This window comes from Neoarius graeffei, chromosome 25 (genome assembly GCF_027579695.1).
Source record: "Neoarius graeffei isolate fNeoGra1 chromosome 25, fNeoGra1.pri, whole genome shotgun sequence".
Taxonomy (NCBI): Eukaryota; Metazoa; Chordata; class Actinopteri; order Siluriformes; family Ariidae; genus Neoarius; species Neoarius graeffei.
In genome coordinates this window covers 2,171,579-2,196,811 of record NC_083593.1, presented here as the reverse complement: position 1 = coordinate 2,196,811, position 25,233 = coordinate 2,171,579, and the positions used below count along the sequence as shown (strand labels likewise).

Here is a 25,233-nt window from a genome sequence, read left to right as displayed (position 1 = left end):
TAAAGTGTCCAGGGAGTTTATATATATTTAAAAATGTGTCCTCACATATAATCCACAATGGAAAAGCCACATGAGAAAGCCTCATTATTTAATATCTGTTTAAATTAAAACCCTACTTGAGTTTTTTAATGACGATGTAACTGAATAAAACCACATTACAGTCTTGCTGATGTTCCCTCATGACCCATGACAAAACACACACACACACACACACACACAGAAGAAACTGATCTCTTCACTGCATGTTATAATGATTTCTAAAAATCACCTCCACCTTTGTTGTTGTGTTTTTTGCTTTCCCCCTTTATTGGAAGACAAACTGCCACAATTTTTTTCTTTGCATATTTTTACATAAAAATGTAAACTTAAGATTGAAGTTAGGATAATCTCTCAAATGGCTCAAATTTCCTGAATGAAAGGTAAGTTTAAATCAGGTTAAAGTTAAACTGCACTGTTATATGTGTGTGATATATATGACACACACAGTATATATTGTGTGATATTGTCCACTTTAATTTTTTGCATTTTTTTAAAGTGTTGAGATTTAGTGTGTAATATTTCCTCATCTCATCTCATTACCTGTAGCCGCTTTATCCTGTTCTACAGGGTCGCAGGCGAGCTGGATCCTATCCCAGCTGACTACGGGCGAAAGGCGGGGTTCACCCTGGACAAGTCGCCAGGTCATCACAGGGCTGACACATAGACACAGACAACCATTCACACTCACATTCACACCTACGCTCAATTTAGAGTCACCAGTTAACCTAACCTGCATGTCTTTGGACTGTGGGGGAAACCGGAGCACCCGGAGGAAACCCACGCGGACACGGGGAGAACATGCAAACTCCGCACAGAAGGGCCCTCGCCAGCCACGGGGCTCGAACCCGAACCTTCTTGCTGTGAGGCGACAGCGCTAACCACTACACCACCGTGCCGCCCTCCACCCTGTAATATTTCCTATTATTATTATTATTATTATTAAGGAGAGGTACTTCCTCAAAATGCTCCATTTGTTTGTTCTGTTTGAGGAACATCAAACCTTTGTAACATTGTTGGCCAAATTGCCTGAGCACTTTTTATTTTCCCTCCTGGTGAAACTGATCCATCTCCTCGACATGCTGGTCTCGGTTAGCAACAGCTCATGGAGAGAAGGGTCACCTTGCTCCAAAAACCACAACATGGAGAACAAAAAAAAAAGATCTGAGGTATCATTTATTTACCTCCTGAGAGTAGAGTCCTGAGAGTCGAGCTCATGTGATCACATGCTCTTATTATGTTTATAATATTTCTCATGATGCAAGGTGAAGTGGTGACGTGCAGGTCTGAGAAAACACACAGCGATGATCACAAAATGATGAATATCATGAATATTTTATGACGCTGCTGCCTGAATTCTGTTATGCAGTTGTATTCATGGAATAATTCAGGGTGTATTGGAGAAAATAAAGACACACACACACTGCAGTGAGAGGAGAGATGTTGGCAGGCTTGCATCTGTACCCAAAGGACACACTCTGTAAAACAGATGGTCAGCAAAAACAACCCAATTCTGTCCCACACACACACACACAAACACACACACACACAAATATTTAGAAAGGTGGTGTGAGTCAGTGCAGCACATGCTGACCACTCACAGCTGGACATACACAGAGAGAGAGAGAGAGAGAGAGAGAGAGAGAGAGGTTTATATGATCTGTATCTGACTTCATGAACAATGCTCGGAGATCATTAATACCCAGAATTCCTCATTCCTGCAGGATATCGAGCAGAAGTGGACCGAGAAGAGTTTGCTGTAGCTCCAAACTGCTGTTGAGGCAGGAACACTGTCGCCTCCCTGCCGACGCCCAGCTTCTATAAATACCTCCCCTTTCACTCGTTCAGGGTGAGAGCGAGAGAGCAGAGGCAACTCACAGCAGACTGATCCTGAGGAAACATCATCAGCACACTGACATGAAGGAGGAGTGAAGGAAATCTGAGTTCAACAGAATCAGGGGTTTCAACCCATTCATGGCAATGCTGGAGATTTTATATGAATATAATTTATCCATATAGAACTCCACTGAACCCACATTGGAATGTTAAAAAAAATTATACATTTTTTTTTTTTAAACACACAAAGAGGGATGGTGTAGTGGTTAGCACTGTCACCAGCCAGCAAGAAGGTCCGGGTTCGAGCCCCGTGGCCGGTGAGGGCCTTTCTGTGTGGAGTTTGCATGTTCTCCCCGTGTCCACGTGGGTTTCCTCCAGGTGCTCCGGTTTCCCCCACAGTCCAAAGACATGCAGGTTAGGATAATTCCATCCATCCATTATCCGTAACTGCTTATCCTGTTCTACAGGGTCGCAGACGAGCTGGAGCCTATCCCAGCTGACTACGGGTGAAAGGCGGGGTACACCCTGGACAAGTCGCCAGGTCATCACAGGGCTGACACATAGACACAGACAACCATTCACACTCACATTCACACCTACGCTCAATTTAGAGTCACCAGTTAACCTAACCTGCATGTCTTTGGACTGTGGGGGAAACCGGAGCACCCGGAGGAAACCCACGCGGACACGGGGAGAACATGCAAACTCCACACAGAAAGGCCCTCGCCGGCCACGGGGCTCGAACCCGGACCTTCTTGCTGTGAGGCGACAGCGCTAACCACTACACCACCGTGCTGCATTTTTGGTGCACAATTGGTGGCTCTAAATTGGCCGTAGGTGTGAACGTGAGTGTGAATGGTTGTTTGTCTGTGTGTGTCAGCCCTGTGATGATCTGGCAACTTGTCCAGGGTGTAAGGAAAAGTGGTTACGGATAATGGATGGACGGATAATTCAAAGACTTCAAATGCAGTTTTTTTTAAAGTGTTTGGCCCAAAATTAATTTGCATATATAGTTTGCCAAAACTTGCCTTTTTTTTTTGGAAAACCAACAACAAAAGAAGAGGAAGAATTTTTTTATCATTTGACCTCATGAAGGAGTCATATTTATGGATAATTTATGGATATTTGTGAACTTTGGGCAGAAATTAATCACTGAAATTATTTCTATAACCATTTAAAAAAATTGAAAATGCGAACTCTAACAGTAAAGATATGAAACGAAATAAAAATAATTTAAATTATACGATTTGGGATTTAGGGTATGGGTAAATAAATAAATTTGAAAAATTGCTGGTTCATTTATAATTTAATTATTACTTTTTATTTCTGTGTTTATTTTCTTCCTTTTTTGGAGGCAGAGGGTGGATTTGCTGTGTCAGTGACTGGATTCTCTCGATTATGACAAATTGTCAGTTTTTTTCTCATCTCATCTCATTATCTGTAGCCGCTTTATCCTTCTACAGGGTCGCAGGCGAGCTGGAGCCTATCCCAGCTGACTACGGGCGAAAGGCGGGGTTCACCCTGGACAAGTCGCCAGGTCATCACAGGGCTGACACATAGACACAGACAACCATTCACACTCACATTCACACCTACGCTCAATTTAGAGTCACCAGTTAACCTAACCTGCATGTCTTTGGACTGTGGGGGAAACCGGAGCACCCGGAGGAAACCCACGCGGACACGGGGAGAACATGCAAACTCCACACAGAAAGGCCCTCGCCGGCCACAGGGCTCGAACCCAGGAGCTTCTTGCTGTGAGGCGACAGCGCTAACCACTACGCCACCGTGCCGCCCCCCAGTTTTTTTCTGTCTTATTAAATCAAGAGAAAATGACTGAACAACTCTTTATCACTGCACTATTGGAAATGATACCAGTAACTTCTCCACAGACATTAATGCAACTATAAATGGACAAAAAGTATGAGGTGTCATTGCTGAAGAAATAAAAAATAAACCATCAAATTGCTCTGGTGTACGAGGAATAAAACACTTCAGGAAGCACTTTTATCAGAAAACAATCAACTTCAGGTTGTGGAAGCAGTGACTCAGCTTCATCACACCACTCTGTCACTGATTATTTTACGATAAAAGCATGATACAGTGCGTTTTATTCCTGACTTGTTGACACCGAGCCGTTTGTATCTCCTGCTGGTTTGTCCGTGTGAAGACAACAGAAACAGAGATGAACCGGAACGATGGATGGGTTGTGGCTGAGGTCGAAAGCTGAGCTTTTGTTCTTTAAGAGCTGATTTTGCGCTTCAACCACATGAGGTGTCAAACTTAGAAGTGTACTTTATCGAAGTGACGGTTCTTTCCACCTGCGCTGACGACAGCATGGACCACTCTGTCTCTTCAAGTTCCATCACAACAAAAGAGAAAGTAAATGCCAAGTGACAACCGAGTGACCATCCTCCATTATTTACAGCTTCAGCATCTCCAGCACTCTCAGGACTGCTGCTGCCACAAACCCGTCTTCTCTACGCTTCACTCTGGAGTCATCGGTACTCTGTTCTACTCTAAAACAATGTGTTTCTCTATCAGAACGGGTTCCGGGTACAACTGTAACACTTTTACAAGATTAAGACTCTTAAAACAAAGTGTTTTCCTGTCAGAAACAGTTTCCAAGAAGAAGACAAACCCATTTAGGAGACCACAAGCCCTGAAATACAGAGATCCGCGATCAGAAGTTCTTCCAACTAGAACTCTGACTCTTTATGCTCAAATCCCAAAAAGAAATTTGTCTTGTCCTTTCACAATCGGTTCCAACTTGAACCTTGAGGCTGAAAACACTGAAACAAAGTGTTTATCACACAAAAAAACAACAACCTAAAAGTAAATATTTTCTGATCAGAAATGGTTCCAAGTGAACTCTTACCCATGTTAGGAGGCTCAGAACCTGAACAGAAAGTATTTTTTATATCAGAAATGTTTCCATGTAGAACCATAACCAGGCAAAGAACCATAACTCTTTTCAAAGGCTAAGACATCTCCAAGTCGAACCTTTAGCTTTTTGGAAGGTAGGAACTCTTGAGTATCCAATGAACCATTAAAGAACCCTTTTCTCTCAGATTGTAAAGATAAACGGGGTAAGCATGTGGTACGAACGAATACTTATTGGTCGTCATTTTCCTTTTTAATGACTAGAGCCTTGGTACTTTGGTATTTAGTGTGGTTTTACAGTTCAGTGGATAATTATGTGGGACTTGATATATTCTTGAGGGGTTCTTTCTTTTGTTGTAGCCTTTTACATAGAACCTTTAAGGGTTCCAAATAGAACTCATTCTTGAAGATGGTACCAAGTGTACCAAGCACCAAGAGAGTTTAGCTCAACACCTTGCAGATTTGAGGTATGAAGAAGGAAATAATGACTGATATTGTGGAGTTTGAACAAACACACATCCCTTCAACCTGTCAGTGAAATTGTCTTGGTACTGAGGACACGCTTCAAAAATTGGGTTCTCTTTGGCACCGTTTCTGATTGGAAAACACTCTGTTATCAGTTTACTTCATGCCTGTTTGCTTGTGCATAGATGTTAGATATTTAGATGTTGGACTTTCCTGTCGTAACCCCGCCTGCTGGTGCTCTGACCGCTACTACACACTCTGACACTGCTTTCTGGAAAAGTCTCTGTGAAAAGACCTTCATGTTGCCTCCTGTCACCTCGGGTTCCTGCATGATAAATGCACCAACATGACAGTGCTTCCTTTCATGCCTCATCTCCTCAGCTGAGGCCCACAACACGACTCTCAGAACGCGAACCCAAGTGAAGGCGCGCCATTTCAATTCCATCGCCCTTGCTGGCCGAGAGCGCACGTCAATATTCAATCCATAACATCACTTACAGGACGAGACAATCTCATAAAATGAAAAAAAAAACAGGCATCAGCACTTTTTTGCACCAGCTCCTGGCACGGTGGTACGCAGCCCGCTGAGCGATGGCGCCCATTACTCAACCTGAGCCTCGCTCGGCAAGAGCTCAGAGAAGCGCAAAATCAATGGGATGTAATTTCTTCTGATGTTCCGAGGACAGAAAGAGAAAGTGAGGGAGGGATGTGCCACCTACACATTGCAGGAGAGTGCGTGACCACCGGCACAGTGGAATCCCAAACACCTGAGATACAGAGTTAAGCTGAAGTTTGAGTCCAAGAGTGTTTATTCAGGTCTGAATAAAAAGTGGAACAGAAAGTTCTCATCTCATTATCTGTAGCTGCTTTATCCTGTTCTACAGGGTCGCAGGCGAGCTGGAGCCTATCCCAGCTGACTACGGGCGAAAGGCGGGGTACACCCTGGACAAGTCGCCAGGTCATCACAGGGCTGACACATAGACACAGACAACCATTCACACTCACATTCACACCTACGCTCAATTTAGAGTCACCAGTTAACCTAACCTGCATGTCTTTGGACTGTGGGGGAAACCGGAGCACCCGGAGGAAACCCACGTGGACACGGGGAGAACATGCAAACTCCGCACAGAAAGGCCCTCGCCGGCCCCGGGGCTCGAACCCAGGACCTTCTTGCTGTGAGGCGACAGCGCTAACCACTACACCACCAGAACAGAAAGTTGAAAAGTGAAAATAATTCTTACCTTGGATTAAAGGTCATAGGCAAGAGTCGGAGGTGAAACGTAGAATATCAACTTTATTGTCTAGAAGAACAACCCAAAAAGTGAATTCAATCTTCCGGTGTCTAATTTGCACCCTAAAATTGAATAAAACGGTTAAAATATACTGTTTTGCCCAATTTCTGAAGGTTTGCTTACATCTCACTTATGTGCACTTGTGTTTACCTGCGAACCGAGCACACGTGTACGGACTCTGGGCGTGAGAGGTTGTGTAAAATGTCTGAAAGCGAGAGCGATTTTGAAGTAGGAACTCTCCAAATTGAATATCGAGAGGTGAAACCGTATCTGTATGACCCTATGGCCGTTGCGAAGCAATCGGTGAATGTGGCTCACTGGTTTGAACGTGCGGCCTCGGAATCGGACAGCGACTCGGCCGACTCTGATCGCGGCGACCCCGGACCTCAACAAGACTCGCGCCCAAACGATTTATCCTGGTAGTTATGATAAATTCCTACTTTTGTCGTAATACTAAATAAGAGCCCTTTTGAAGAATAATTAAACCGCCTCCCTAGTGGATATAGGGAACAATTACTGGACAGCGTGCCGGTAGGCCACATTAGCCTGCCATCCGCGGCATTATACTATTTATAGCCGACTCTAAGTGAGGAAATATCCCTTTGTCTCATTTCCACAGTGATTGTACAGGATCCCTCAGGATTCTTGACTTGTCAATTGCAAGCAAAAGTAAAAATGTTTCCCTCCAATCTTCTCCTTTTTGCTTCAGCATTGCTGCTCCGTTTCTTCTTTGGCTACTTGATTTTGTTTCACGCACACAATCCACTCTCTCCGCCTCGTCTCCTCTTTCGGAAAAAAACAACCCTCTTGCTCCACCTCTTCTCCTCTCTCAGAAAAAGGTAAAAGCTTCTTCCTGAACAGGTCCCGTTGTTACAGTTCACTGCACAATAAGGCATGGGGGGTTTTTTCTTTGGAAATTCCTGAATGCGCGTCTGCACTCAAGCCGAACGGCAATGCAAGTAAACGGAAGTGGACTCAACTCAAGTGGTTTGTTTGTCTTAAATGACATCATGAGCCGAGTGGTCACGAAAATCGCCGAACAGAAATTTGCCGCGATCTGCACGAACTTATTTTAATTATTACTTATTAACAATACTTCTGGTGGTACGGTGGTGTAGTGGTTAGCGCTGTCGCCTCACAGCAAGAAGGTTCTGGGTTCGAGCCCCATGGCCGGTGAGGGCCTTTCTGTGCGGAGTTTGCATGTTCTCCCCGTGTCCGTGTGGGTTTCCTCCGGGTGCTCCGGTTTCCCCCAAAGACATGCAGGTTAGGTTAACTGGTGACTCTAAAGTGAGTGTGAATGGTTGTCTGTGTCTATGTGTCAGCCAGTGGTTGCGTTAGACTTTTTCAGGGTCGTAAAAATTCCATCATTGTCCATTATTATCTGTCATTTTATTTTAACTTTTAAATGACAATGTATATAGGCTATAAATGCTATATATTTAATAACTTGTGTTTTCATGGACTCATTTTCATTTAAAAATTAATTGACAGAACAAGCTTGTATTATTTAATCATTTATTTATGTATTTATGATGCAAAAAGATGAACAGAGATTCTGACGTTCGGTCAGTTGCGAACCCATTTTCCCTCCGCTAAAAACATTGCGGCTGTTGTGCCTTAACGGGCATACTGTATGAACAATGTTATTTTACAACGTAGCAAGACAATTGCAGTTAAAATATGAACAGTCCACTACAACGATTTAAGTGACAATCTAATCTGACCTGTTTGCGTGAGCTCAAACCTTCCTTCTGGCCCGCATGGATTTAAATTGGCAGCTCGCTTGTGCATAATCAAAGTCGTCGATGGAGACTGCTGCCGAGGCAACTGTCATTAAATTCTGCGTCTTTGCCTCGGACAGACGACTTCTCATTGACGTTTTAATTTTATTCTGAAGGCTGAACCCGCGCTCTGCTGCGACACTGGAGACTGGAATAACCAGCACCACTTCAGCCAAAGTTCTGAAGTCGGGAAACATTTCTCCCAGGGAAGTGATCAGAAGCCGGCAAGAGCCTCTGAAAGTTGGATTTCCCGACCCTGCTAGTACTCTCTTCATAGGGAGGAAATCCTGCAGCATACGGTCTTTCTGCACCAGTGGTGCAGCTGCACCCCGCGTCTCGGCTCGGCGGAGCCTGGAACCTGACACGGAAGGTCTTAAATAAAACGAAGTTATGTTTAAATGTTAGTTTGTCTACCCGTGCTCTCATTAAAATGATAGTTTAGCAGATATTCGAGCAGTGATGTTCCTAAGCTTGCTGGGGAAGAATACAATAAATCGGCATTTGTTTCATTTTAAAAACAAGAAAACAGCTAGCCTAAATGAGCGCTATTGTACAGGCAGGGAAACGACACAACCCAATGCATCTCTTTTTTTAATAGCAAAAATGACGCGTCTTCTGCAGAGAAGGGAAACATTAATCCATCTCACTGTGCTAGTGGTTAGAAAAGTCAGAGCGCGATGGGCGGAACAGCCTTGCGCAGTGGCTACAGTGTATTGAGGTATTTCACATCACGTCACAGGGTCACGTGACGCCCCGGTGTCCGCCATTTTGGACGGCAAGCTAGCTAATGTCAACAACAGTAACTGGTATGTTACTGTAGCAATGTTTACATTCAGTCATTTGGATGACTGTTAAAACCTTTCAGTCTCAAGTTTTTCCTTTACTGGATTTACTAGTTTACTGAGCCAGCCGGCCCTGGAGCGCTAGCTAGCCAGCCAGCCGGCCCCGGAGCGCTAGCTAGCCAGCCGGCCCCGGAGCGCTAGCCAGCCAGCTCCGGAGCACTCGCTAGCCAGCCAGCCGGCCCCGGAGCGCTAGCCAGCCGGCTCCAGAGCGCTAGCTAGCCCCGGAGCGCTAGCTAGCCAGCCAGCCAGCCAGCCAGCCCGCCCCGGAGCGCTAGCTAGCCAGCCAGCCCACCCCGGAGCGCTAGCTAGCCAGCCAGCCCGCCCCGGAGCGCTAGCTAGCTAGCGCCAGCCAGCCCGCCCCGGAGCGCGCTCAGTAAACTAGTAAATACAGTAAAGGAAAAACTTATAACGGGCCATGTCTCAACAGACTAAGAAGTTATTTCAATGACATTTAATAACATTTTGTTTATCCTGAGGACCGAAAGTAAATGAAAATGTGAACAAACCTTAGCTGTCAGTGAACAATCCTGGTGGAAGCAGGTAAACGTCGTTCTCTAAGCCTGCTAACCTCAATTTTTGCAAATACCTCTCCCTCTGCTCGCCCTGTAAATGCCTACGTCGCTGGATAGTGAAGGTGTTTTCTGCATCTCGCTCCTTTTTCTTTTATGTTTTTCGTATGTCGCCTTCCTCGCATTCAAACTGATTCGAGCCGTGACGTCCAAAATGGCAGCGTCACATGACTTGGTCACGTGAGTGAAATACCTCAATACATGAGCAGCCGATGCACTGAACATCAAGACTGCCGCAACGTCGGCTCAGATTGAAAGTGACGGCAGTGAAGACTATGTATACTGTATGTAAGAAAACTCTGCCACAACTTGCCAATCATTTCAATTATATGTTTCATTATGTTTTATTATTGTTATTATTAGGCTATTATTGTTATTGGTAATGCTAACGGTAAACATCCGTCAAAATGACCGACGGCCTTCAGATTTTTCCGTCATAGCTAAAAAAAATCCGTCAATGACGGACAATTGTGGGTTAACGCGACCTACGGTGTCAGCCCTGTGATGACCTGGCGACTTGTCCAGGGTGAACCCAGCCTTTCACCCGTAGTCAGCTGGGATAGGCTCCAGCTCGCCTGCGACCCTGTAGAACAGGATAAAGCAGCTAGAGATAATGAGATGAGATGAGATCAATACTTCTTGGGACGAGAAGAAAATTATAGAGGGGTTTTTAACATATAAAGCTTCAAATGTGCATAAAATTAAAACTGTTAGCTATGAGCTTTAAATACGTCAGGCAGATGCACCGTACCACATCCACTCCAGTCCTTTCAGCCAACATTTTTCCAGAACGTTGGAAGAAATACGATACGACACTTTTCCAATCTGTATGGTTTCAGATTCCTGTTCTTGCTGCAGGTGTCACCTGGTGTGGTGTTCTGCTGTTGTAGGCTTTTCTCCTCAAGGTTTGATGTGCTTTGAGCTGCTTTTCTGCTCACCATGTATGTAAAGAGTGGTTATTTGAGGTACCATAATCCTTCCTGTCAGCTCCAGTCAGTCTGATTGATCTCCTCTGACTGTTCTCATCACCATTCTCATCAACGGGGCGTTTCTGTTTGTTGACGCTGGATGTTTTTAGGATTTTGCACACATTCTAGAGTGTTGTGTGTAAATCCCAGAAGATTTACCACAATTAAAGTCACTGAGCTCACTGACATTTTTTTTTTAACATTCTGATGTTTTGTGTGTGGACATGTGTGAAGCTCATGACTTGTGTCTGTGTTATGCGTGACCCTGCTACCATGTGATTGGCTGATTGGATAATTGCAGGTGTACAGGTCTCCAGGTGTTCCTACCAAACTAAAATGAACCAAATAACAAATAAATTAATGAACCATTAAATTCAATGAATGAATGAATCAATCAATATTGTAAGAGCAGGGTGTGACACAAAAAACATCAACTATTTATTTGCATCGTAATCTAATCAGTTCTTAAATAAGTTTAATGTGTTTATGTAACAGCTCCAAGCTGCCTTTAATCAAATAAAATGGAGGCATGAATGCAAAACACTGTAAGACGTTGAAAAGAAGATGTAAGCATAATTTTGACAGAAAAGATTCAACACTAAGAGTGTGATTTATTAATGTGACAAAAATTTATCAGTTCTGTAAAACGCAGGGATGAGATGAGAGTGGGTGGTCATCAAAAAGGCAGAAAACAAGATGGCACCCGAAGCCAACGGGGGGGGGGCTTTAAGATGCCCCCCCGGAAAATTTTGAAAAATAAGGCCTTACAAACCACTTGTCCTGCAATCTGAGCTGTAGTAGATAAAAAAATATATATACATGTCTTTTTTATATATTTACATGAAAATATGTTTCAAATCAATAGGAGTATTGTTTGAATTCAAGATAAAATCACATTCTATATTCAAGGGTATGGTTATAATTCATGATCAACAAAAACGACAAACTAAATTCACATTAAACGTAAGTTTTATTAATTATCAAAATGTTCATATATTAAATAAAATTTTAGGGTGACTGACCTTTTCTCCCTATGTCCTCATTAGTTGCATATGATTTCTTCAAAAAGTCTTTTGAAATATTTAAGTTTTCAAAACTGTCAGCATTAATTCAGATTTACTGACCATCATATACATGTTCAATGTACTAAATCAAACGAATGCTAAGTTTATGGGAAAATGTCTATGTACACTTTATACAATTATTTATAGTTCACAGTCACTTCTCATTTTCATTAAATCATTTCGATGACTTCTTCAGCTTTTTGGCCAAAGACAAGAGCTTGTCAGTCCTCTCTGTTTTTTATACCAGCATTGATTTCACGTACCTTTCCTTCGTCTCGCTTGTCAATTGTATTCGGCGTTTTGAGTAAAAAAGCCGATACGAAAGAGAAACGTATTTTTGAAGAGCAGCGACGATGAACATGTGCAAGTTTCGATAAAATAGAACAGATGTGGGTACTTTTGTAAGAACTGTTATGATTGGCTCTTGTTCTCTCCCACACTCTTGTAAGAACTGTTATGATTGGCTATGATGCTCTCGCCAGCGATGTTTTGGCCAATTTCATTGTAGATAACACGTATTCTACCGCGAGACTTAGCGAGACTAAAGATGGCGAAAATGTAAACATGTAAAATCGTCGTAGGAATGAATTACGCTTGAGTATCACGAAGGAACATACCCCAACCCCCCTCAATAAATGAAAAAAAAAAATCAATGGATTTGGCATAATATAAAAAGGTTGATTTTTACTCAGAAAAAGCGGAAATCCGCCGAAAAGCGGAAAACTCTCATCCCTGAAAACGACACTCGATGAGCATCGAATGAATCACTGAAACGACTCCTGAGTGAATCCTAATGTCATTTTGCAAATAATAAAACACACAATCATGAATTGACCAATCGTTGAGTTTGGAACCTGTGAAGCTTCACGTATAGGACACTGTCTTCAGCCAGCACCATGGCACCATCGCGGGAGTCATGGATGACCTCAAACAGATGAGTGATGTCACCTGCGTGTCGCTTTGCCCTCTGCAGCCATCACGGCTGATAAAATCTCTCCGCCTCCAACATACATTGACGCGCTCGACTTTGTGCAGTCGACTTACAGGAATAAGTAATAACTCTTATCTGATCTGTGTGTCAAAATGAGTGGCAAAGCACAGGTTGAACTCGCAGTGTTGACTCATCCGTGCCATAAATACGTCCCCTTTGAACCAGGGGCCTTACGGGATATGAGAGGAATTAGGAACAGTGGCACAGTGTGTAAAGAACAGAACAGGTGTCTTGCTAACATCATGGAAAGCAATGAATCCTAAACATACAGCATTTTTCCATCATATAAGTATTAATAGACTGGTCACTATGTCACTAGCTTCAGCCGTGCTATAATTCTCTCAGATCTAATCCACTGCTTCCAAAGAGAGGCTGCGTTCTGTAAACGCTCACAGGCTCCGTCACAAACGCTGGTTCAAGCTCAAACTAAACAAGCAATTTTAAGACCTTTTTTTTAGCCCAAATGTCTTCAGGTTTGCATTGGAGGCAAATATAGCTAACTTGTAGCTAAGCAACACCATTTGCACACAGACACACCTTTAATTTTCACAAAATAAAGAAAAAAGTGATTAAACTATGATTTTTTTAGCATAACTTTTTGTTAGCACTTGCACTTAGCCTGATGCGTAACTTAACTGTTCGCCAAAACACCAACATTTTCTTCTCAGCACTGTGAAGCTCTGCGTTAGCTTCCTTCGCCAAGCGCAAACTTAAAGAAGCACACTTCCTGTCTGAGTCGACTGACTGCAATTACAAGTAAATTGTGCTGTAAATTCAGTACATTTCATTTCTGACTCATCTTATCTCATTATCTGTAGCCGCTTTATCCTGTTCTACAGGGTCGCAGGCGAGCTGGATCCTATCCCAGCTGACTACGGGTGAAAGGCGGGGTTCACCCTGGACAAGTCGCCAGGTCATCACAGGGCTGACACATAGACACAGACAACCATTCACACTCACATTCACACCTACGCTCAATTTAGAGTCACCAGTTAACCTAACCTGCATGTCTTTGGACTGTGGGGGAAACCGGAGCACCCGGAGGAAACCCACGCGGACACGGGGAGAACATGCAAACTCCGCACAGAAAGGCCCTCGCCGACCACGGGGCTCGAACCCGGACCTTCTTGCTGTGAGACGACAGCGCTAACCACTACACCACCGTGCCGCCCTCATTTCTGACTGATTTTAAAAAAAAAAATTTTTTTTTTAAATCTCCCACTTAATGAAATGAACCGAAGATCTCTGGCTTCTGCAGCACGAATATAAACGATTGCTGAAGATAACGTGACAGCTGTCCGGTTCAGCTCACGTTAATAGGCTGCTGTCTAACAGATGCCGTTTATTCAAATATGACTTTGTATCTCTGCTGCATATCAAGTCTATATTTCAAAAGTTCAGTAATTAGAGCAAATGCCAGCGATTTGTCAAAGCTGCAGTTTAATGAAGCCGTGATGGAGGAGATTTGGCAGCTGTGATCCGTGTAGCTATCTGTTGAGTTTATAGATTGTTGATGGATTAATTTCACACATCTGTTTCTCAAGAAACAGCATTATTGTTATTATCATCTTCAAACAAGAAAAGGAGCCAATCTTGGAGAGTGTCAGACCAGAGGATGTTGCTCTAGATGTCAATATGCTGATAAATTACATCCTTTTTCTGAGAGATCACAGATATCGTCAGTACCTTAACTAGTTAATACTATTGCTGAAAACACACTGGGTGCCAATACTTAAGCACTTTAATTGTGATCACAAATATTGCGACACATTGTGCATCGTGAACGGCTACAGCCAGACAGGTCACTTTACAGGTGTTTCATGATTCACTTGCGCTCTGTCTGTTCCTCTGCACAATGTATTGGCACCCCAGTGAATTATGTAGTTTATTTTCAGTCAGGCTTCACTGAACAAACAAACAAAACTTAACTTGATTTGATCTTTTGAACATGAAAATTAATGTGCAGTATGGAAGGTGTGATGCTTGTACTTCATTTTTAACACACTGTATCTTGAAAAAATGCAAACGGTGTTAATTGATTGGCTAAAAGTTTCGGTTTGGTGATGAGTCGTTTGTGAACGAGTCGACTCTGAGCCGATTCAAAGGCTGAAGAGCCATAATGCAGTTTAGTATTTATTTTTATTATTGCTATTCTCACTGTTATTATTGCAATACTAATGAGTGCACGAGTATCATTTGTCTATTTTATTCTACACATAAACTAGACACTGCTTTTTGTTTATTTTTCCTCCTTTACACTGTAAACCTCCCCCCAAGTATGCAAGGTATACAATATGTGGGTTGTTTTACAATCAGGGTACGCAAGCTAAAAATCACATTTAACACTTATTATCTTCAATATCAAAAGGCTTGACTAAATAAACTTGGTTGTTTATTGTAGCCCTGTGATTGCTCTATTTACCATGCAAAAAAAAATTTGGTGATAACGTTATTTTTGGTGAATGTGCTTTTTTGACCACAGGTAGCTCCAAAAGGGATGCACTTAAATCATTCTTTATACCATAAAACAAATATTTGGTTCCATATCATTGGAAACATAGTTAAGTTTTAATGTTGAATGCCAGTAAGTTTTCAGACTATTTTGATCAAATTAGTCTGTAATTGCGTCAAAAAAAAAAAAAGTCCTCTCCGAGACAGCTAATTTTTCAATATAAAATAACATATCTAAAATGATTTTCATCCTAAAATGTGGTCAAGATATTGGGACATAAATATTAGAGACAACTAACACAAAGCTTACAGCTTTATATTTAAAAGCACCATGGAAGTAGTGAATTCTGAATTGTCAAAAAAAAAGTCGTCTCCGAGAATCACTTGATTTGTTTCTCCCAGCCCTGCTTAAAGCTACACTTCATCTTCTTATAATACAAACTATTACACATGCCTATCTGTTCTTTAACTTGTCCTTCACTTAAAAACTGGTACAAGAACCAGTTTGAATCAATTTGAATTTTGGATCCCTCTGACACAAACTTTGTCCCCTGATTGTAAAACAACCTGTAAACTTTTTGTACAATTATTAATCGTCGTATTTTTATTGAAACAGTTCTTGCATTAATGGTTTAAACATATTTTTATCAAAGAGTCAAAAGAATCGGTTCTTACAGGTGATCCGAGTCGATTCCCGGACTCACTGAAAAGAGCCAGAATGCCTTCACTGTCTTGAATCCCAGCTGTGTTTCTCTACTGCCACCTGCTGTACAACTCCGAGCTTAGTCCACAATCTCACAGTGTTAAAGACACTCAGCACAGGAGGGAATTTATTTAAAAAGGAAAGAAGAACAGAGGACAACAATGGAGCGAGAAAGATCAGCATTCACATTCTGTATTTGTGATTCAGCAAAACAGCAACATCACATCAGGATGAATAAAATCAAAACACGTCAAGAACAAACCTGTAAAGAAATTCTGCTCTTAACTTCAGTTATAATGAGAACTAAGAGAACACGTGGAAATCAGTCGCGTACCAAATTATAAAATAAAGAACACAGAACTGCTCACACACACACACGGTTACACCACGTGCAAAGTTAAGCTCACTCTCCAAAGCCAGAGCAGGTGTGTGTTTAGGCTGCGTGTTTGCTCTCTCCGTTTTCAACAATCTTCCTTTTCTTCTCTTCTCCTTCACTTTTGAAGACGGTCGCTCTGTAAAACTTGAGCTCTTTGATGCTCTCCTGAATGTCATCCAGCGCTCTGGAAAGACCACGAGAGCAGCATTGATAAAAACACACAAACAGTTCACTTTTCAACTTTCTACTCCATGCTCTTCTTTCCTTGTGTATAAATGTGGATGCACAATCTCAAATCGGCCTCCGTACTGCACTAGCGCGAGTGTAGAGCACTTTTAATCACAACAGGCTCAGAGCTCCGGGGCGAATGGAGACAGCTGCAACCTGAGATTTTTAAAAATGGCCGATACCACAGACAAAAAGTTGAAAGCAGTCATTTTTGGTTGAAAACGGGTGTGGCCTCCATGTCTCAGACACCATGGAGGAGCGTGGCCTTTGCGTCTCTGTCACCAGGGAGGAGGTGTGGCCTCTATCGCGAAATCATAGTCGTCACAGTCTATCCAAGTAAAGGAGGCGTGGCCTTTGTCTCAGTCACCATGAAGGAGGCGTGGCCTCTGTCACCAAGTCAGAGTTGTGACTGTCTAGCCAAGTAAAAGAGGTGTGGCCTTTGCGTCCATACTAGTAAAGGAGGCATGACTGTCAGTCACAAAGAGGCGTGGCCTCAGTGTCTCAGTACCAGTGAAGGTGCTGTGGCTTCAGTGTGTCAATGAAGGGGGTGTGGTCTTTGGATCCCAGTCAAAACTATACCTGTCAGTCCAAGTAAAAAGGGCGTGGCCTTTGTCTCAGTGCAAGTATTAAATAAGTGGCTGATTTACATCACGTGATTAACGGCGCGTGCAAAACCTGCTGCTGTGTTAAACACTGACCTGTGTGAAGCTTTCTTCTGAGGAGCATGTTTATACATGTCTGGAAACCAGCGTCTGAGGGCAAAACGCAGACAGACAAACACACTTACTTTAGAGTTCATCTTTTACACACACACACACACACACACACACACACACACACACACACACCTGCAGAGCTCCTTGACAGTGCTCACATCAATGATACGATAGTGGAGATGACGCATAAACTGGGGCATGTACTTGTCCAGGAATTTCTTATCAGCATGCACAGAGTTACCTGGGGAAACACACACACACACACACACACACACACACACACGCACACTAATTTAATGACTGAACAGTCACAAACACCTCAAAATAAACAAAGACTTTCCTTTTCCGCCCTTAAATGGTTATGTGAAGAACATGGCGTGAGTGCGCGTGCATGCGTATTACCTGCGAGAGGACACTGGCCCGGAGGCGTGTGCTGTCTTATGAAGGACAGGAACTCATACTCAGCCTGCTGGAGTGAGATCTTACTGTCACGTACCGCCTGCGTCAACCCTGACTGAACACACCGAACAGCAGCACATCACAACACACACACACACACCAAAATTCACCTCTGAATCATCATGAGCTCATCACGTACCTTCCCGTGATGCTCCTTGCACCAATCCGACATGCTGTCGAGCAGACTGTCCGGCTGGTTGATGATCAGATTCGGACCCTGAAACAATAAATCCAGAGCAGGTCGGTCAGTCCTACTGCCTTCCTGAACGAACCCAAGTTTGATTTGGAACACCTCCCACTGTCCAACCTCGACACTATTTCACATATACAACCCCGATTCCAAAAAAGTTGGGACAAAGTACAAATTGTAAATAAAAACGGAATGCAATGATGTGGAAGTTTCAAAATTCCCTATTTTATTCAGAATAGAACATAGATGACATATCAAATGTTTAAACTGAGAAAATGTATCATTTAAAGAGGAAAATTAGGGGATTTTAAATTTCATGACAACAACACATCTCAAAAAAGTTGGGACAAGGCCATGTTTCCCACTGTGAGACATCCCCTTTTCTCTTTACAACAGTCTGTAAACATCTGGGGACTGAGGAGACAAGTTGCTCAAGTTTAGGGAGAGGAATGTTAACCCATTCTTGTCTAATGTAGGATTCTAGTTGCTCAACTGTCTTAGGTCTTTTTTGTCGTATCTTCCGTTTTATGATGCGCCAAATGTTTTCTATGGGTGAAAGATCTGGACTGCAGGCTGGCCAGTTCAGTACCCGGACCCTTCTTCTACGCAGCCATGATGCTGTAATTGATGCAGTATGTGGTTTGGCATTGTCGTGTTGGAAAATGCAAGGTCTTCCCTGAAAGAGACGTCGTCTGGATGGGAGCATATGTTGCTCTAGAACCTGGATATACCTTTCAGCATTGATGGTGTCTTTCCAGATGTGTAAGCTGCCCATGCCACACACACTAATGCAACCCCATACCATCAGAGATGCAGGCTTCTGAACTGAGCGCCGATAACAACTTCTCCTCTTTAGTCCGAATGACACGGCGTCCCTGATTTCCATAAAGAACTTCAAATTTTGATTCGTCTGACCACAGAACAGTTTTCCACTTTGCCACAGTCCATTTTAAATGAGCCTTGGCCCAGAGAAGTCGTCTGCGCTTCTGGATCATGTTTAGATACGGCTTCTTCTTTGAACTATAGAGTTTTAGCTGGCAACGGCGGATGGCACGGTGAATTGTGTTCACAGATAATGTTCTCTGGAAATATTCCTGAGCCCATTTTGTGATTTCCAATACAGAAGCATGCCTGTATGTGATGCAGTGCCGTCTAAGGGCCCGAAGATCACGGGCACCCAGTATGGTTTTCCGGCCTTGACCCTTACGCACAGAGATTCTTCCAGATTCTCTGAATCTTTTGATGATATTATGCACTGTAGATGATGATATGTTCAAACTCTTTGCAATTTTACACTGTCGAACTCCTTTCTGATATTGCTCCACTATTTGTCGGCGCAGAATTAGGGGGATTGGTGATCCTCTTCCCATCTTTACTTCTGAGAGCCGCTGCCACTCCAAGATGCTCTTTTTATACCCAGTCATGTTAATGACCTATTGCCAATTGACCTAATGAGTTGCAATTTGGTCCTCCAGCTGTTCCTTTTTTGTACCTTTAACTTTTCCAGCCTCTTATTGCCCCTGTCCCAACTTTTTTGAGATGTGTTGCTGTCATGAAATTTCAAATGAGCCAATATTTGGCATGAAATTTCAAAATGTCTCACTTTCGACATTTGATATGTTGTCTATGTTCTATTGTGAATACAATATCAGTTTTTGAGATTTGTAAATTATTGCATTCCGTTTTTATTTACAATTTGTACTTTGTCCCAACTTTTTTGGAATCGAGGTTGTAGCACTACTTTCGAGCCCCTCCCCCACCAGCTAAAACACACTAATGGAAGTCATGTTCTATGTTCATGTATCACTGATCTGCATCACAGTTCTTCATCCTGACCTCAGCAACGATGTTGAGATCTGAGTCTGTGATGATGCACGCCATCTCAATAATCTCATCCTTCTCTATGTCCAGTCCCGTCATCTGAAATAAAGGTGAAGCGGGTTAAAGATTTCATCAGGAAATGAATCGTTATAAAGACAACACTGTCTACAAAATTTCACACACACACACACAAACACACACAGATCAGGTCATCTGTTTACTGAGGCAACACTCCAGGGCTCGACAGTAAGGACTGCCCGATTGCCCAGGGCAAGTGAAACATGCATTTGAGTAAGTGGGATATGTCCCCGACAGGGCAAGTTGGAATGAGCATATATTACGAACTAGCACCACAAAAATTAGGCTTTTTGAGCTTCTATTTCAGTTCCTAAAAGCGTCCCTCACTGCGCATCCGCCATTAGGTCTTGGCTGTTTTCTTAGTCTCGGTTTCATTTACTGCTCTGCATTTGATTTTCTCACAGGTGAAGCCACTTCCTTATTCGACACAGAAAACCCAGATTGGTTTCAAACAACTCGGGCATTTAAAAAAACAAACAAAAAAAACCCTCAACAAGCAGCAACATGCGCGATAAATCCTGAAAGAACAGAACAGATTCAGAGCAGAGAGAGCTGGAGCTTCGTTTCTGTTATCAGAGGAACACAGTCCTGCGCAAAATATTTATATCTATTTTTGTTGTTATATCATCCACCTCTAGGTTTATTTAAAAAAAAAAACCCGCACTGTGTCATAACAGACCAGCTGCACTGATTCAGTTACAGGTTGCCAGGTCTGTATTGAGGTATTTCACTCACGTGACTAAGTCATGTGATGCTGCCATTTTGGACGTCACGGCTCAAATCAGTTTGAATGCGAGGAAGGCGACAAACGAAAAACATAAAAGAAAAAGGAGCAAGATGCAGAAAACACCTTCACTATCCAGCGACGTAGGCATTTACAGGGCGAGCAGAGGGAGAGGTATTTGCAAAAATTGAGGTTAGCAGGCTTAGAGAACGACGTTTACCTGCTTCCACCAGGATTGTTCACTGACAGCTAAGGTTTGTTCACAATTTCATTTACTTTTGGTCCTCAGGATAAACAAAATGTTATTAAATGTCATTGAAATAACTTCTTAGTCTGTTGAGACATGGCCCGTTATAAGTTTTTCCTTTACTGTATTTACTAGTTTACTGAGCGCGCTCCGGGGCTGGACGGCGCTAGCTAGCGCTCCGGGGCTGGACGGGGCTCCGGGGCTGGACGGCGCTAGCTAGCGCTCCGAGGCTGGACGGGGCTCCGGGGCTGGACGGCGCTAGCTAGCGCTCCGGGGCCGGCTGGCTCAGTAAACTAGTAAATACAGTAAAGGAAAAACTTGAGACTGAAAGGTTTTAACAGTCATCCAAATGACTGAACGTAAACGTTGCTACAGCAACATACTAGGTACTATGATGTTGACATTAGCTAGCTTGCCGTCCAAAATGGCGGACACCGGGGCGTCACATGACCCTGTGACGTCAGGTGAAATACCTCAATAAAAACACCCACAACCTACACACTAAAGTTTAAACAATTTTAAACTCAAACATTATCCTGTCTGTCATAACATGGTGCGTTTTTTTTTTTTAAACCCAGAAGTGTATGATGATAAAAAAAAAAGATATATAAATATTCTCAAACAGAGTACTGTTCAAAAGTCTTGGCACCCTATTGTTTTCTTCATACAAACTGTGTTATAGTAGATTTCTATTTTATGATTTCTACATTGTCAAGTAATGAACCTGCAGTCTGAGAGAGTTCTACACAAACACGCTGAACTTTACGACAGCTCCATGCATGTGAAATGGAAATAAATCGATGAAGGCAGGAAAAACTATTTTGGATAAAATTGTTATTGTCAGTTACAAGTAAAAAGTAACCAATAACCAAATTTAATAAATAACCAAACTTAATAAATAACCAAACTTAATCAATAACCAAACTGAATCAATAACCAAACTGAATCAATAACCAAACTGAATCAATAACCAAACTTCAACTCAATGTGTGATCTTCATTTTATGTGTTGCAATTCACAACTATTCTACGGGTTTTCTGAAAAAAAAAAAAAAGTAGCACTTGCAAAATAGGGGACAAGTGGAAATTTACCCCCACTTGCCCCCTGGGGCAACTGGGTTTACAAGTTAACGTCGAGCCCTGTACTCGTGCAGGTCGTGACACACTTCATAAAGTTACATATAAAACGAAGGAATTTGTTGGAAGTTAACTCATAAGGTTCGCATTATTAATGAATCCTCTGAAAAGGGGGTTCGTGAGTTACAGGTCAACACCATGAGGATAAAATTGAGAAAATCATCTGTTATTCCCTGCACTGTGGTATTCCACGTCCTTTGGCATTCAATGCACTTCGCGATTCCATACTCATTGGTGCCCCCACCACTTCATATTCCCTGCTCCACAGAACTCCCTGCTCTTCAATATTCCATGTTCTTTGGTGTTCCATGCACTTCATTATTTCTTGCAGTTCGTTACTCCATGCTCAGCAGTCTTCCCAGCACTTCTCTGGACTTGACTCTTCCCTGCTTTTCCTTGTTTTACTCACTTCACATTCTATGATCTTTGCTGCTCCCTGCAGTTTGCTATTCCATGATCTTCAGTGCACTTGATGTTTACCTGCCAGGGCTCAAAATTCGCGGTGGTCCGGTCGCCCGAGGCGACTTAATTTTTCATTTGGCGGGTAATTCCTGTCACTAGGCAGCTCGGGTGGCTAGTTGAAAATAAAAAATATATATGAAGCGAAGATTCGGACGCACCGTCAACTAAAGCCGCCACATATTAAGCGTGTGCCGTGTCTGCGTTAATCGATGTGTTTATCGGCAGGACAGAAACTACCGAAGAATTCCGAATCATATCGTGTACGAGTCAGACTGTTGGTTTTTCACTACTGCGCATGCATATAATGCAGCTTGTTGAATATTGCTGTAATCACGTGTAGTATTGGACCAGGTGGGTGGAGCACAGGAGCACGGCAGGCCAGAACCGAGTTCTCAATCAACTATTTATTGCTAGCTTTTCAGCCTTTTATCACTTCCCAGCCGCGCGCGCACACGCATGCACGTGTTCTAGTTGGGGAGAGAGAGCTCCCTTTCTCTGCTCTCCTCTCCTTTTAAGGGGCGCGGTCACTGAGGAAGACACACAAACACATGTTAATCCCCATCAGGTGCAATGATTCCACCACTTACCTTCCCTGACTCCGCCCTCCATTCACAGACTGACGCTTGGCCACGCCCCCGCTGCCACATCACGTTATCAAATTCAATAGATGTGGCCACATTATCGCCCATTTAAACACATGTTTTTGTTGTTGTTTACATCTACATCTGCCAAAGCTATGTTGCGATGTGGAATTTTCTGAAAGGTGTACAGAAACCGCCAGAGACGGGGACAAAGCGACCTCGGTCTGAAGAGGAGAAACGACAAAGGACTTATAAGCAAGCATGGGAGCAGGGTAGGCCTCGGCTGCGATACGATTTTTATGGAATAATTAATTTTTTTCAAGTTGATTCCTGGTCAATATGAAGCTCCGAATGCTTTCTCTCTCATAAACGGTTAAATACAGAAAGCATGTTGGACATATTTTGGGTGCTGTAGTCATGATAGTAAGTATATTTGTTTTCAATACTCATACACCAAGTTGCCAAGTTTTCCAATATATTATTTGTTGATATTATATTATGGTGCGGGCAGCACAGTGGTGTAGTGGTTAGCGCTGTCGCCTCACAGCAAGAAGGTCCTGGGTTCGAGCCCCGTGGCCGGCGAGGGCCTTTCTGTGCGGAGTTTGCATGTTCTCCCCGTGTCCGCGTGGGTTTCCTCCGGGTGCTCCGGTTTCCCCCACAGTCCAAAGACATGCAGGTTAGGTTAACTGGTGACTCTAAATTGAGCGTAGGTGTGAATGCGAGTGTGAATGGTTGTCTGTGTCTATGTGTCAGCCCTGTGATGACCTGGCGACTTGTCCAGGGTGAACCCCGCCTTTCGCCCGTAGTCAGCTGGGATAGGATCCAGCTCGCCTGCAACCCTGTAGAACAGGATAAAGCAGCTACAGATAATGAGATGAGAGATGAGATATTATGGTGCTCTGTGTTGTTCTCATTTATGTATTTAACAACAGTCTCAAAATACTCGGGTCTTGAAATAAATGCACATTAGTCATGAACAATGGTAACTCCTCTCTTTTGTGTTATTTTTGACAGAAGTAAAATTCATACATGAACAAATTTTGGCGAGTTGATTTTCTGTTTGGCGAGTTACTCTGGAAGGGAACTAGTCCGGCTGGCTGGTGGAAAAATATATGAATTTCGAGCCCTTCCTGCTAATACAACAATAACTAAAACAGCAAAAGTAATAATTTACTCTTGCCATCATGTACGGAATCCCACCTGGTGTTCTCGGTAATTATTTCCCCACAGACTCCAATTTTCTTCAAAATCTCAGTAAACAGTGCCAGAAGCCCTACCGTACATGACATGAGAATCCGGGACGGGAAACATTCTGGACTGGAATGATGAAGCATTCACATCAATAAACAAGTTCATTTCTCCAGGAAGATCAAATTTGAGAAAATTAATTAAACAGGTTGAGTTTTACACAAAAAATAATAATGCTTGTTAAACATTATGTCATACATTAAAGTGTGTTGAAATAAACACTGAAAAGTGGCAGCACAGACTGAGCAGAAGAACTGGAACAGAAGGAGGAGAAACAGCTGTAGGAGAAACAAGAGGAGGGAAAACAGGAGGAGAAACAGGAGGAGGAGGAGGAGAAACAGAAGGAGGGGAAACAGCTGTAGGAGAAACAAGAGGAGGGAAAACAGGAGGAGAAACAGGAGGAGGAGGAGGAGAAACAGAAGGAGGGGAAACAATGATCTCACAGTGAATTAGCAAAAACACAGAGGCAGAAATCTCCACACTGACTTTCTCTCTCACAAAATCACCACAGTCAGCGATTCCACAGACTAAAATGTGAAATATTGACGATTAAACTGCTGCATTTACCTCCAAATCCACCCACACCATCCTCTGGCTCATGGCTTCTGAAGATGATGATGATGTGGAGAAAGAAACTGACATTTCTGCTGAGTTTTGCAGCTGAATGTTGGAGAATAAAACTCTGGTGGTTTGATGATGACTGAAGGGGTGAAGATTGAATCCCTCCTGCTGCCGTTTAGTCCTGAACAACAAACCAGAAGCGACTCGAGTGAAAAGCGCAGCGCGGCAGGGACACGACACAACCCGCACCAGCGCCGCCATGCAGGCCGACTTCCGATCTCAAGTGTCGTGAAAAGCGACGCTTTCCGGCAGCCTGTCTGGGGTTTGTAGTTCAACCGGAAAGACGTTTGAAACTTCAACCGTTTCTTTTCTTTGCTTTTTTCCTCCATTTTTTTCCGCTTAAAAACCTCATCTGGAAGTTTCTGCTTTAGTTCGACGTTCTCAAGCTGTGTTTACGCTTATCGCTGTTGCGAAAGGGAACTTTCCCAAAATTATTGGCACCCTTTGTGAAAACGAGGAACA

The 25,233-nt window shown here is 43.0% G+C and overlaps 1 protein-coding gene across 1 annotated transcript; it reads right to left on the bottom strand.

The window, feature by feature from the left end:
• Nucleotides 1-15,984: 15,984 nt before the first annotated feature.
• Nucleotides 15,985-25,000, bottom strand: smfn (small fragment nuclease). Its single transcript, XM_060908412.1, has 7 exons — nt 24,718-25,000; nt 19,690-19,773; nt 17,803-17,880; nt 17,607-17,718; nt 17,337-17,445; nt 17,187-17,240; nt 15,985-16,444 (listed from the first exon to the last, which is right to left on the bottom strand). The coding sequence occupies exons 1-7, from the start codon at nt 24,970-24,972 to the stop codon at nt 16,318-16,320; spliced, it is 819 nt and encodes a 272-aa protein (XP_060764395.1). The 5' UTR covers nt 24,973-25,000; the 3' UTR covers nt 15,985-16,317.
• Nucleotides 25,001-25,233: the final 233 nt, after the last annotated feature.

Excerpts from the sequence above, each read along its gene's own strand:
- smfn (XM_060908412.1), bottom strand. The coding sequence starts at position 24,972 with ATGGCGGCGCTGGTGCGGGTTGTGTCGTGTCCCTGCCGCGCTGCGCTT. Across the intron at positions 17,719-17,802 it reads GCAAGGAGCATCACGGGAAG|TCAGGGTTGACGCAGGCGGT; the intron begins GTACGTGATGAG and ends CGGTGTGTTCAG. Across the intron at positions 17,241-17,336 it reads ACTGTCAAGGAGCTCTGCAG|ACGCTGGTTTCCAGACATGT; the intron begins GTGTGTGTGTGT and ends TTTTGCCCTCAG.